Source organism: Ahaetulla prasina, chromosome 1 (genome assembly GCF_028640845.1).
Source record: "Ahaetulla prasina isolate Xishuangbanna chromosome 1, ASM2864084v1, whole genome shotgun sequence".
NCBI lineage: Eukaryota > Metazoa > Chordata > Lepidosauria > Squamata > Colubridae > Ahaetulla > Ahaetulla prasina.
Window position 1 is genome coordinate 7345184 of NC_080539.1, and position 14817 is coordinate 7360000.

The 14817-nt window shown below is 44.2% G+C and overlaps 1 protein-coding gene across 7 annotated transcripts in view; it reads left to right on the plus strand.

Annotated features, from left to right (window-relative positions):
* Nucleotides 1-14817, plus strand: part of BCAS3 (BCAS3 microtubule associated cell migration factor) — an 846545-nt gene that overhangs the window by 431187 nt on the left and 400541 nt on the right. For all 7 annotated transcript variants that reach the window (XM_058164101.1, XM_058164100.1, XM_058164098.1 and 4 more), the window contains 2 exons: nt 9724-9824; nt 14743-14817. The exon at nt 14743-14817 is cut by the window's right edge and continues 122 nt beyond it. In XM_058164101.1, the coding sequence (XP_058020084.1) occupies nt 9724-9824; nt 14743-14817 (176 nt within the window). The remainder of the gene's footprint in view (nt 1-9723; nt 9825-14742) is intronic.

Sequence of the window (14817 nt, forward strand, 5' to 3'; positions counted from 1 at the left end):
GAAATGATTGGACAACCATTTGCCTGAAACCGTATAGGGTTTCCTGCCTAAGCAGGGGGTTGGACTAGAAGACCTCCAAGGTCCCTTCCAACTCTGCGGTTCTGTTAATTCTGTCCTATCTTTGGAAAGCTTCAGGATACAGCCGATTCCTACATGCCTAACCTCAAAAGTAGCAAAAGTAGCTCGGGATGTTTACGCAGATGGGAGAGCTTGACTGCTAGCTTTATGTGCGTCTTTCTGGCTTTCCGCGTGCTCTCCGCTGCCCCTCCGCCATAAAATCCGCTGTCCCCGTGCACCGTTCAAAAATGCTCAAAATACTGGAAATAGTTCTGAGCGGAGAAGAATTAAAATAACTTTCAGATGCCTCCAAAGAGCCATAATGTGCTGAAATGGTTCTTCTGCTGGCCTGGTCATCTGGAACTTCTTAAAAAGACGGGCGGTAGTTGGAAGGATTGGACTCCATCCGCGTACGGAGGTCAGTTTTCAAAGCCACATGTGGGGATTTAGCGGGCCGAGTCCTCCTGACGCTAATGGGAGTCAAACAGCTAAATCCCGGCGCTCGGCTTTGAAAATTTACTACTAAGCCTCTTGACTTCTCACTACATACTTTGATTGTAACAGTAATCCATGGTTAACATAATTTTCCCTGACAATAATGTCAAACATACTATGGAAAGCAGTGCATTACAGAAAAGAGTTACCTCTTCTGTAACTCTTTAAAGATGGCCCCTTCAAGTCGATTTCACAGCCGGCCTCACCAGCAAATTTATGATGGTGCACAAAAGAACATTGTATGTGGTGTTGGAATCGCTGTCGGAGGATTGAAAATCAACACGGCTAAGACGTGTGATGCGAAGAGCCATTCTTTTCATAAAAAAGGGGGAGAGGGAGGCTCTGTGCTTTTTAAAATTAAGCTTTGAGGTCCTCGGTGCCGCCTGACCTTGGTGGTTCTCCTGCAGACGTTTCAGGACCCAGCTAGGTAACACGATCAGTCTAGAAGGGAGTGGGCGGACTTTTCTTGTGAAATATCTCTGGACTTTCTCGATTGTATTTATGTCTAGAATAGAATAGAATTCTTTATTGGCCAAGTGTGATTGGACACACAAGGAATTTGTCTTGGTGCATATGCTCTCAGTGTACATAAAAGAAAAGATACGTTGATCAAGGTACAACATTTACAACACAATTGATGGTCAATATAGCAATATAAATCATAAGGATTGCCAGCAACAAGTTATAGTCATACAGTCATAAGTGGAAAGAGATTGGCGATGGGAACTATGAAACGATTAATAGTAGTGCAGATTCAGTAAATAGTCTGACAGTGTTGAGGGAATTATTTGTTTAGCAGAGTGATGGCCTTCGGGAAAAAACTGTTCTTGTGTCCAGTTGTTCTGGTGTGCAGTGCTCTATAGCGTCGTTTTGAGGGTAGGAGTTGAAACAGTTTATGTCCAGGATGTGAGGGATCTGCAAATATTTTCACAGCCCTCTTCTTGATTCGTGCAGTATACAGGTCCTCAATGGAAGGCAGGTTGGTAGCAATTATTTTTTCTGCAGTTCTAATTATCCTCTGAAGTCTGTGTTTTTCTTGTTGGGTTGCAGAACCGAACCAGACAGTTTGGACAGTTATGTCCAATATGCAGTGCTGGTTCCAGACCGATGAGCTGTATTCAAGAATTGGTCTAGCAAATGTTTTGTATGCTCTAGTTAGTAGTACAATATTAACCGAGAAGATTACTTCGATTACTGGTTGATTGAAACTCTTAAGATGCACTGCTGCCGTTACCTAGTTTGGTATTCTGCGTCAAATCTCCTAAGCAAAACTTTTTTGGAGACCACCTATCATAACGGTACAGGTAGTCCTTGACATACGGCCACAACTGAGCCCAAAATGTATGTTGCTAAGTGAGACCAATGTTAGGTGGGCTTTGCCCTATTTTATTACCTTTCTTGCCACAGTTATTAGGTGAATCACTGCAGTTGCTTCAGTTAGTAACATGGTTGTTAAGTGAATCAGTCTTCCCCGCTGACTTTGCTGATCAGAAGGTCACAAAAGGGGATCACGTGACCCCTGGGCGGGGGACACTGCAATATGAGTCAGTTGCCAAGCATCTAGCTTTTAATCTCGTGGCCATAGGCCATAGTCTCCCACCTTGGTGACTTTAAGGCTTGTAAACGTCAAGTCCCAGAATTCCTCAGCCAGCAAAGCTTTAAGACTTGTGGACTTCAACTCCCAGAATTCTGGGAGTTTGAAGTCCACAAGTCTTAAAGTCGTCAAGGTTGGTGACCCCTGTCCATAAGGAAGCTACAGTGGTCATAAGTGTAAAAATGGTCACAAGCAGAGGTGGTATTCAGCCGCTTTTGGACCGGTTCACCCAAACCGGTAACTTTGAGCGGTCACTGAAAGAACTGTTGTAAGTTGAGAACTATCTGTAATGATAGCCGCGGTGTGGCTCAGGCTGTAAGAAGCCTGTTATTAAAACACAGCTGCCTGCAATTACTGCAGGTTCTAGTCCCACCAGGCCCAAGGTTGACTCAGCCTTCCATCCTTTATAAGGTAGGTAAAATGAGGACCCAGATTGTTGGGGGGGCAATAAGTTGACTTTGTAAATATACAAATAGAATGAGACTATTGCCTTACACACTGTAAGCCGCCCTGAGTCTTCGGAGAAGGGCAGGATATAAATGTAAATAAACAATAAATAAATAAATAAATAAATAAAAATAATAATAATGAATTTGACCATCTCTTTTTTCCCCCTTTGCTGTGGGAAATAACATTTTTTCAAGTTTTTTATTTTTTATTTTTCATCCACATATTTGAATGTACAGTCTCATCCATCATTAATCATTATTCATTCCTCTTATCTTTTTAGTTTCATTTGTTAATTGTTCGGGCCTGCTCTTTTACCATTTCCTCTCCTTTATTTCGCCACAACCTTTCCTCTTCCTCTTCCCTCCTCTTCCTCCTTCTACCTTTCTATTTTCCTCATTCCTCTTCTCCTTCCCTTTTCTCCTTCCTCTTCTCTTTCCCCACTTCTCTCTACTTTCTTCCTTTCTAACCCTCTCTCCTACTCTTCTTTTTTGTGGGAAATAATATATCGGCCATCTAAATTCCTGAACAAATGAACGAACAAACAAACAAACAAACGAATGAATGAACAAACGAGCGAATGAATGAATGATTCCAAAGTGCTTGCCATCTTAGGCTTCTCTGGGGACTCGTGACTTATGACGTGTTTGACCTCTCTCTTGGGCTTATCTCCTACTCCTAAGTACTGTTCATAAGTTGCTTTTTTCAATGCCCTTGTAACTTCAAACAGACATTAAACATATAGAATAGAATAGAATAGAATAGAATAGAATAGAATTTTATTGGCCAAGTGTAATTGGACACACAAGGAATTTGTCTTGGTGCATATGCTCTCAGTGTACATAAAAGAAAAGATACCTTCATCAAGGTACAACATTTACAACACCATTGATGATCAATATATCAATATAAATCATAAGGATTGCCAGCAACAAGTTATAGTCATACAGTCATAAGTGGAAAGAGATTGGTGATGGGAACGATGAGAAGATTAATAGTAGTGCAGATTCAGTAAATAGTCTGACAGTGTTGAGGGAATTATTTGTTTAGCAGAGTGATGGCCTTCGGGAAAAAACTGTTCTTGTGTCTAGTTGTTCTGGTGTGCAGTGCTCTATAGCGTCGTTTTGAGGGTAGGAGTTGAAACAGTTTATGTCCAGGATGCGAGGGATCTGCAAATATTTTCACGGCCCTCTTCTTGATTCGTGCAGTATACAGGTCCTCAATGGAAGGCAAGTTGGTAGCAATTATTTTTCTGCAGTTCTAATTATCCTCTGAAGTCTGTGTTTTTCTTGTTGGGTTGCAGAACCGAACCAGACAGTTATAGAGGTGCAAATGACAGACTCAATAATTCCTCTGTAGAATTGGATCAGCAGCTCCTTGGGCAGTTTGAGCTTACTGAGTTGGCAGAAAGAACATTCTTTGTTGTCCTTTTTAATGATGTTTTGATGTTAGCTGTCCATTTGAGATCTTGCGATATGATAGAACCCAGAAATTTGAAGGTTTCTACTGTTGATACTGTGTTGTCAAGTATTGTGAGAGGTGGAAGTATGGAAGGGTTTTTCCTAAAGTCTACCACCATTTCTACGGTTTTGAGTGTGTTCAGTTCCAGATTGTTTTGGTTGCACCACAAGGCTAGTCGTTCGACCTCTCGTCTATATGCGGATTCGTCATTGTCTCGAATGAGACCAATCACTGTTGTGTCATCTGCGAACTTCAGTAGCTTAACAAATGGATCATTGGAGATGCAGTCATTGGTATACAGAGAGAAGAGAAGTGGGGAGAGCACACAGCCTTGGGGGGCCCCTGTGCTAATTGTACAGGTATTTGATGTGATCTTGCTTAGCTTCACCTGCTGCTTCCTGTTTGTTAGGAAGCTTGTGATCCACTTACAAGTCTGTTCCGGTACCTGTAGCTGGTTTAGCTTAGTTAGAAGAATGTCTGGAATGATGGTATTGAATGCTGAACTAAAGTCTACAAAAAGGACCCTTGCATAGGTCTTTGGAGACTCAAGATGTTGTAGGATGTAGTGCAGAGCCATATTAACAGCATCATCTGTTGATCTATTTGCTCGGTATGCAAATTGCAAGGGGTCTAAGAGCGGATTCGTGATGGTTTTCAGGTAGAAAATGGTTATAAATCGAGGACCACTCGTACTCTAAACTTGCCCGGTCTTACTTTTAATAATTTATGGAGAAGTCAGTCAGAGAAAATGCTAAACATTCTACCTTTTTCCACAGCCCTATCAGTCAGTCGCTATCAATCACTGAACCCTGGTGGCACAGTGGTTAGAATGCAGTATTGCAGGCTAATTCACTGCCCGTTGCCAGGAGTTCGATCCTGACTGGATCAAGGTCGACTCAGCCTTCCATCCTTCCAAGGTCGGTAAAATGAGGACACAGATTGTTGGGGGCAAGAGACTGACTCTGTAAACTGCTTAGAGAGGGCTGTAAAGCACTGTGAAGCGGTATATAAGTCTTAAGTGTTATTGCGAAGGAAGGAAGGAAGGAAAGGAAGGAAGGAAGGAAGGAAGGAAGGAAGGAAGGAAGGAAGGAAGGAAGTAAGTAGAGAAAGAAAGGGAGGAAGGAAGCCCTAGTGGGGCAGTGGTTTGAATGAAGGCTAACTCTGCCCACAGCCAGGAAGTTGACTGGTTCAAAGTTGCCTCCACCTTCCATCCTTCCGAGGTCTGTAAAACGAGGATCCAGATTGCTGGGGATGATATTCTGACTCTCTAAGCCGCTTAGAAAGGGCTGTAAAGCACTATAAAGCGGTATATAAGTCTAAGTCCTATTGCTATTCACTCACTTCGATCCTACTTCCATCTGGCCAAATCTTGCCTAGAACTAAGGAGAAATTTCCTGACAGTTAGAACAATCAATCAGTGGAACAACTTGCCTGCAGAAGTTGTAAATGCTCCAACACTGGAAATTTTTAAGAAAATGTTGGATAGCCATTTGTCTGAGATGGTGTAGGGTTTTCCTGCCTGGGCAGGGGGTTGGACTAGAAGACCTCCACGGTCCCTTCCAACTCTGATATTATTATTATTATAAATCTGATATCCCGTAGTATTAGCTCACCTTTAATTTCAGGTGTTAACCTCCTGATCCCTCTGGGTATCTGGTTTGAGAAGTTTTTCACACTATCCTACTTGTTTTTTTTCCCCCAGCCACCATATTTTTATTTTTTTTATATATATAAAATGCCCGTCAGTGCTGCAATATGTTTGTTGACAAGCCAGCTGCTGCCGGGATGCGAGTTTTCCGCTACCACCTGCCAGAGGGATCTCGGCCAACTTCATTGTCAGATCGGCTGCATTAGCATCAAGGTGACTTGATGCTTAACGGTTCCCGAGCCTAATGGCTTCTGAGGAGCGGTTTTGTTCAAGTCCTTCAGCCGGCGCTTTTGCATCCCGTGAAGTGGAGGCGTTTAAAACAAGAGGGAAGGCTGCAGCCGATGCTAAGTGACCAGACCTTGCCAAGGGTGCAGTGACCTTGTGATCGTTCAACCTCTTTTGGAAAACCATCCTCCAAAGCACCTGAAGGCAAGACAAGAAGCAATGGATGGAAACTAATCAAGGAGAGAAGCAACCTGGAATTAAGGAGAAACTTCCTAAAAGTGAGGACAATTCGCCCAGCGGAACAGCTTGCCACAAGAGGTTCTCCATCACTGGAGATTGCTGGAATTGGGTACATCTAGTCTAAAGAAGAGAAGGACGAGGGTTGACATGATAGCAGTCTTCCAATATCTCAGGGGCTGCCCCAAAGAAGAGGGAGTCAAACTATTCTCCAAAGCACCTGAGGGAAGAACAAGAAGCAATGGGTGGAAACTAATCAAGGAGAGAAGCAACCTAGAACTAATGAGAAATTTCCTGACAGTGAGGACAATTAACCCAGCGGTTGCCACTAGAAGTTGTGGGTTCTCCATCGCTGAAGGTTGCTGGAATTGGGTTGCTGGAATTTCCCGACGGTCAGGACAATTAATCAGTGGAACAGCTTGCCACCAGAAATTGCGGGTGCTTCATCGCTGGAGTCCCAAAGGTGCTTTTTTTTCAGGAGGCAACTGGACTTTGTGTTTTTTTTTTGAAGATGTTTCGCTTCTCATCCAAGAAGCTTCTTCAGCTCTGCCTGGTTGGTGGGGAATGGAAGGAGTTACATTCCTTGCAGACAGCTGGTTATTTGTGTCCTTTTAGAGGGTCGTTGAGGCCACTTGGAGGTTTCTCTGTGTCCTCAGGGTCACCTGTAGTCTGCAGTTTTTCCTCTGCAAGGAATGATCATCAATTGTGTTGTAAATGTTGTACCTTGATGAAGGTATCTTTTCTTTTATGTACACTGAGAGCATCTGCACCAAGACAAATTCCTTGTGTGTCCAATCACACTTGGCCAATAAAAATTCTATTCTATTCTATTCTATATCAATCCTTCCAGTTCCATTCCCCACTAGCCTGTCAGAGCTGAAGAAGCTTCTTGGATGACAAGAAAAACGACTTCAAAAGATGTTTATCCGGGGACACAGATAAAATTTTATTAAATTTTAATTGGGGTGATTATTTTAGGGTTTTAAATTTTTAAATTCCGGCCATCTTTGTAATATGCTTGGTTTTAAGTTTTTGTTTTAATTGTTTATATTGTGGGTTTTTAATTATCTGGCTGTACACCGCCCTGAGTCCTTTGGGAGAAGGGCGGTAGAAAAATCTAATAAAATAAAATAAATAAATAAATAAATAAATCTCCAAGTGCTTCAACGACCCTCTAAAAGGAGGCAAATGACCAGCTGTCTGCAAGGAGTATAAATCATTCCATTTCCCCACCATCCAATGAGAGCTGAAGAAGCTTCTTGGATGAGAAGTGAAACGTCTTCAAAAGAAAAAACTAGAAAGTCCAGTTGCGTCCTGAAAAAAAAAAACACCTTTGGGACAACCAAGACCTGGATGACTGAGAATCTCTACGGTCTGTCACTGGAGCTTTTTAAGAAAAGACTGGACAGCCACCTGTCTGGAATGGTATAGGGCAGGGGTAGTCAACCTTTTTATACCTACCGCCCACTTTGTATCTCTGTTAGTAGTAAGATTTTCTAACTGCCCACCGGTTCCACAGTAATGCGCCGTGTATCGTCGTCTGCGCATGCCTCTCACGTATCATGGATTGGGATTGGGGGGGGGGTGCCAGCTATCAGCTCTGTTTGTCTGTTACAGCTGGGTGGTGTGTGGGGGAGATGCGCGAGCTATTCTGGGACGAGGCTCTTTTGTTTTTGGTTGCACTATAGCGCCATTTAGTTTCACTTACGTAACGTGAATTAAACTTATGCGCGGGTGATACAAATAGTATTGTTCTGTCCCCCTCCGCAGTCTGGGAGACAAGAGCGATGACTTAATTAACTGGCAACTATCAGCTCTGGCAGCAAACTAGCGAGCGTCTGCCAAGTGTCTCTGTTATCTCTCTTGATGCCGATGAGTCAGCCAGGAAACCAGGAACAAACAGGACTTCAGCTCTAATTCTCCCCCTCTAAGCAGTTGATTTGCTCGCCACGAAGTGGTATAGCAGCCCTTGCTGATTTTATATCCTGTGGGGTGTGGCTCCATGACTCAGCACTTCCTAGGCCTGCCCCACCCCTGCTTCTGTTGTTCCCGCCTCTCCTGCCTATGAAACCTAGGGTTCAGCCAGGCCTGATTGCCATCAGCGGGGTCTGGAGGTGTGGCCTGGGAGGGGAAAGAGTCAGGGGATGGAGGCCTCGTTATCTCCTCCACCTGGCCTGCCTCTGGCTCCTGGAGCTGAGCCAGGGAAGCCGGTGCTCCATAGGTAAGTCCTGATGGCCCTTCCTCCTCACTTTCCGAGTCACTTTCTGGCAGGGGGCCCGGCTCGGGGGGAGCAGACACAACAAGTATATTTTCAGAAATTTAAATTGTCATGGGGAATTTTATGAAAACCTAATGAAATGTTTTTAAATAATGCTATGAAAATTTTTTAAAAAGTCAATTAAAAAAAAAAAGTGCTTGAGTATCGGACAAAACCCCTACCGCCCACCATGAAAGCTGGAACGCCCACTAGTGGGCGGTAGGGACCAGGTTGACTACCACTGGTATAGGGTCTCCTGCTTGAGCAGGGGGTTGGACTAGAAGACCTCCAAGGTCCCTTCCAGCTCTATTCTGAATCGAAATGGAATCTTTACCCAAACCTCTCCTGAAGGCGTTCTTGGTTTTCCTAACATTTCTTTGTTAACAGGCTTGAGCAGATTTCTGATATGCTGGATAGGTTTTGCCGGTCATCAGAATCTTAACGTCCATCACTTGGAGCCAGAGGAGATCAACGTAGTACAGATAATCCTTGACTTAGAATCATTCGTTTACTGACTGTTCAAAGTTACAACAGCACTGAAAAAAAGGACTTAGGGCCAGAGGTGGGATTCAGTTACCTTCCCTACCGGTTCGCAGATGTGGGCACACGGGCCACCTTTGCGCATGTGCACGGCCTTCTGCGCATGTGGAGTAGTCGCGCATTACATCCGGGCAGGTAAGCAGAGCCTCCCGCAGTCGCCTCTACTGGTTCGCGCGATCCGGACAGAACCAGCTGAATCCCACCACTGCTTACGGCTGTTTTTCACACTTACGAACAGTTGCAGCATCTTATCGTAAGTGTCACATGGATCAAAATTTAGGTGCTTGGCAACTGGCATGTACTTATGACGGTTTCAGCATCCTATGGATCAGGGGTCTCCAACTTTGGCAACTTTAGGACTTGTGGACTTCAATTCCCAGAATCCCTCAGCCAGGGATTCTGGGAGTTGGGAGCAAAGCTGGCTGAGGGATTCTGGGAGTTGAAGTCCATAAGTCTTAAAGTTGCCAAGGTTGGAGACCCCTGCTATGGATCACGTGGTCATCTTTTGTGACTTTCTGACGGTGGGGAAACCAGATTCACTTAACAACCGTGTTCCTAACTTAACAACTACAGCCAGGAAAGTTTATCCAATGGGGCAGAGCTCGTTTAACAAATGTTCCACTTAGCAACATCAATTTTGGGGCTGAATTACGCTTGTAAATCAAGGACTCACTGTGTGTGTCTTTTTTTTTTTTTTTTTTGATATTCCCTTCATCCTGTCTGATTTCTTTCTTGTCTCGTCTCTCTTTTTTTCCCCCACAGTAGTTCCGCTGGGAAGCCCAGGACCGATCACCCGCCATGAATCCTACGACAGCTTAGCTTCCGATCACAGCGGACAAGAAGACGAGGAGTGGCTCTCTCAGGTAACAGTTGATGGATTGTCAAGAGCCATTTGGAAAAAGAACTATGGATTTATTTTGATAAATTTATTGACCGCCTATCTTGCCCGGGGCTATTCCAGGCGGTTTACGACAATTAAAAAGGAAGAAATGAAAAGAGTGGAAGCAAAGCAGAAGTAAAGTAATAGAACAGTAAAAGAACAGAATAAACAGAGTTGGGTGGGACCTTGAAGGTCTTCTAGCCCAACCCTCTACTCAAGCCGGAAACCTTATGCCAGGGGTCTGCAAACTTGGCTCCTTTAAGAGGGGCCGTGATAGCTCAGGCTGTAAGAAGCCTGTTATTAGAACACAGCAGCCTGCAATTACTGCAGGTTCAAGCCCGGCCCAAGGTTGACTCAGCCTTCCATCCTTTATAAGGTAGGTAAAATGAGGACCCAGATCGTTGGGGGGGCAATAAGTTGACTTTGTAAAATATACAAATAGAATGAAGACTATTGCCTTACACACTGTAAGCCGCCCTGAGTCTTCGGAGAAGGGCGGGATATAAATGTAAAATAAATAATAAAAAAAAAGACTTGTGGACTTCAACTCTGGGAGTTGAAGTCCACAAGTCTTAAAGGAGCCGAGTTTGCAGATCCCTGCCCTATGCCATTATAGACAAATGGCTGTCCAATCTCTTCTTAAATAGCTCCAGTGTTGGAGCATTCACAACTTCTGGAGGCAAGTTGTTCCACTGATTAATTGTTCTAACTGTCAGGTATTTTCTCCTTAGTTCCAGGTTGCTTCTCTCCTTGATTAGTTTCCATCCATTGCTTCTTATCCTGCCTTCCAGTGCTTTGGTGAAATAGGTTGAACCCCCTCTTCTTTGTGGCAGCCCCTCAAATATTGGGATACTGCTACCACATCACCTCCTGGTCCTTCTTTTCATTAAACTAGACATATCCAATTCCTGCAACCGTTCTTCGTATGTTTTAACCTCCAGTCCCCTGCGTCTTATTTACCTCATAATACGATAAAATAAATAAAACAATAAAGTCAAATAACATAATAAAATATAATTCCAGTATTTGAGGGGCTGCTACAAAGAAGGGATCAAACTATTCTCCAAAGCACCTGAAGGCAAGACAAGAAACGACGGATGGAAACTAATCAAGGAGAGAAGCAACCTGGAATTAAAGAGAACTTTCCTGACAGTGAGAACAATTAACCAGTAGAACAGCTTGCCACCAGAAGTTGTGAATGCTCCAATACTGGAGGTTTGTATAACAAGAGACTGGCCTTTTACTTGTCTGCAGTGGTATAGGTTCTCCTACTTGAGCAGGGGGCTGGACTAGAAGACCTCCAAGGTCCCTTCCAATTCTGTTCTATTCTATAATAAATAAAATAACAATAAAAAGGGTCTGTCGGTCCCAAGAAAGGGGGGGGAAAAAAGGTGAGAAGTTCTTTGGAAGAAGAACCGAAGAAGCTTCTTGGATGAGAAGCGAAATGTTTCTGAGGAAAAAAATTAAAAAAAACCAACCTCAAGATAGTACCGCTGCCTTTTGTAAAAGCACCTTTGGTACAACCATCACCTGCTCAGTGGCTAAGACGCTGAGCTTATCGATCAGAAATTCGGCAGTTCAAATCCCTAGTATAGGTCTCCTGCGTCAGCAGGGGGTTAGACTAGATGGACCTCCAAGGTCCCTTCCAACACTGTTACTAATTGAGAATCTCCATAGATATGTGTCCAGGTTAGAATTAGTTAGAGTTAGGTTGTTTGAATGTGCCCGGTGTTCCTATGGCATTGATGCGGAACCTGCTGGAATCCTCTGGAATCTTCCTTCTCCTCCTCCCATCCACCTGGGAAGAACGTTCAGGAACTCCTGCGTTTTGTTAAGCCGCCGCACTCACACTCCACACTCACACACACACACAAAAAAGAGCTCGCCATCCGCCAGTCACTTTTCAGCAGAAAGCCCGCAGCGTTTTGTCTGTTCTTCCAGATGGAAGTGTTACCGCCGGTCCTTCCACTGTGACAAAGGGGACAGAGCCCTTCGCCTCCGCTTCTCAATTAGGGAAGTGGGTAATGCGTGCTGTCATTGGGAAGGAGATCACAATATGTCGGTCCTGTGCGTTTCAGAGCGGGGTGGGGGGGGGAGAAGCGAGGGGTGGGTGGGTGACCGGGAACATCTGCCTTCCTCGTCTTTGCTGGAATTGCAGAAGCATCTGTTTAGCTCTCGGCTCTCGGGAGCTGATGGCGTGGGGCTCCACGTCGGCAGCAGGCTTTTTCGTCGTGGGCCTGGTCGGCATGGCGGTGCGCAAGAGCCCGCGTGCGTCAGACAGACGGCTTGTGGCGCCCCACGAAAGAGGCCTTGACGGCACACGGAATGGCCTCCTTGCTCTCCCTCACCCCACCCCACCCAGTTCCCGCCTTGAAAACAGTCACAGAATTACAGAATAACAGAATTGGAAGGGACCTTGTAGTAGGTCATCTAGTCCAACCCCCCCCCCCGCCCAAGCAGGAAACCCTATTTCTGACAAATGGCAGTCCAGTCTCTTCTTGAAAGCCTCCAAGAAGACGAAAGACCACGTTGGAATACACACACACACACACACACACACACAGAAATGCTTGTGGGGTTTTCTTTTTTTAGCAATACAATTAGTTTATCCATCTTACAAAATTTTCAATACCATTTTTTTAAATTATCTTTTTGATCTTTTTAAATTCTGATCTCTGTTTCTGTTAGTTAACCATTGGTCAAACAAGTCCCACGTTGAAAACTATTCTGTTTCTTCCTTTTCTTTTCTTTTAAGTGTTAATCTATCCATCTCAGCACAGTCTGATATTTTTTTATAACACTTTCATCTGTAGGGAGCTCTTCATTTTTCCATAGTTGTGGAACAGTATAATAAAACATTATATCACAATTCTTATTTCTATTTCTATTCTATTCTATTCTATTCTATTCTATTTTATTCTTATTTCTAATTCTTATTTCTATTTCTATTTCTAATTCTTATTCTTATTTCTATTTCTAATCCTTAATTCTAATCCTTAATTCTAATCCTTAATTCTAATTCTATTCTATTCTATTCTATTCTATTCTATTCTATTCTATTCTATTCTATTCTATTCTATTCTATTCTATTCTAAACATATCTTTTCTTTTATGTACACTGAGAGCATATGCACCAAGACAAATTCCTTGTGTGTCCAATCACACTTGGCCAATAAAATTCTATTCTATTCTATTCTACTCTTATTTCTATTCTATTCTATTCTCATTTCTAATTCTTAGTTCTATTTCTATTTCTAATCCTTAATTCTAATTCTAATTCTACTCTACTCTACTCTACTCTACTCTACTCTACTCTACTCTACTCTACTCTACTCTACTCTACTGTATTCCACTCCATTCTAATACCATTCCATTCCATTCCATTCTACTGCATAGACTGTGTTGGTTACCAGTTTGTTTCTGGGTCTAATTCAAAGTGCTGGTGTTGTTCTATAAAGCCCTAATTAGCACGGGATCTTATTTTTGGAACCCCCCCTCTTCCCAATTTCATTTGCCTATCCCACTAGATCTAACAGAATGGACACGTTTTGGGTCCATCCTCTAGGGCAGGGGTCCCCAACCCCTGGGTGGCGGCCCAACACTGGGCCATGGTCTATTCACAACCAGGCCGCCCAATAAGTTGAGCTCTGTGTGCAATGTGTGTGCAGATTGTGTGCGGGCAATGTGTGTGGAACTGGACCATGCCCTCCGCTTGCATGGGCCAGTTCCTCTTTTTCCACCCCAGCTGGGCTAGGGAACTACATCTAGCTGGCCTTTTCTCTTGTGTGGAACCTTCTTCCCCTATCGCAGGCGACGTTGTTCTCATCACTTCTAAGTGTCTACGGCAGTGGTTCTCAACCTTTATAGTGCTGCGACCCCTTTAATACAATTCCCCACGATGTGGCGACCCCAACCGTAAAATTATTTTTGTTTTGAATTGATCGCGCCTGAAGCCGTATTGGCTAGCGATCTGAACTGCTTGCGATTGCCTTGAGGACGGAGGCATTAAAGCGGAGAATCCTCCCCTATTAAGTTTATCGCGCCTGAAGCCAGATTGGGAGTGATTGCAGCTGGCTTGAGAGGGAGACGTCAGAGCAAAGATTTCTCTCTTTTTTAATTCATGGCGCCTGAAGCCGAATTCAGCTAGCGATTTGAAGAGCCTGCAGCTGGCTTGTGGAGTCAACCATTGGAGCGTGATTCTTCGACTCGCAAGTATACTTCCCATATTTCCGATGGTCTTAGGCGACACCTGGCAAATCGTCATTCGACCCCCAACGGGGTCCCGACCCACGGATTGAGAACCGCTGGTCTACGGAGATCCCCAGTCATCCAGGTCATGGTTGTCCCAAAGGTGCTTTTTTCAAGAGGCAACTGGACTTTCTGGTTTTTCTTTTAAAGACGTTTCGCTTCTCAACCAAGAAGCTTCTTCAACTCTGACCGGATGGTGGGGAATGGAAGGATTTATACTCCTTGCAGACAGCTGGTCATTTGCATCATTTTAGAAGGCCGTTGAGGCCCCTTGGAGGTTTGTCTCTGTCCTCAGGGTCACAAATGGGTGTGGCGCCTTCTTGGAACTGCTGAAAGGACTCTGTTGTAGAAGGCTCCACACCCATTTGCACCACTCAGGTGACCCTGAGGACACAGACGAACCTCCAAGTGGCCTCAACGATCCTCTAAAATGATGCAAATGACCAGCTGTCTGCAAGGAGTGTAAATCCTTCCCTTTCCCCACCATCCACTCAGAGCTGAAGACGCTTCTTGGATGAGAAGCGAAACGTCTTCCAAGAAAAACCAGAAAGTCCAGTTGCTTCTTGAAAAAAAGCACCTTTGGGACATCCCTTCTAAGCTTCTGAAGGCCCTTCAGGACCTGGTGATGGATTGTTCGGATGCCGTTCTTCCAGGTGGAAATTGTGACTCACACCGGACCTCACCGCCGCCTCTGGATGGGCCCGCAGTTCCAGTTCAAGACTATTCAC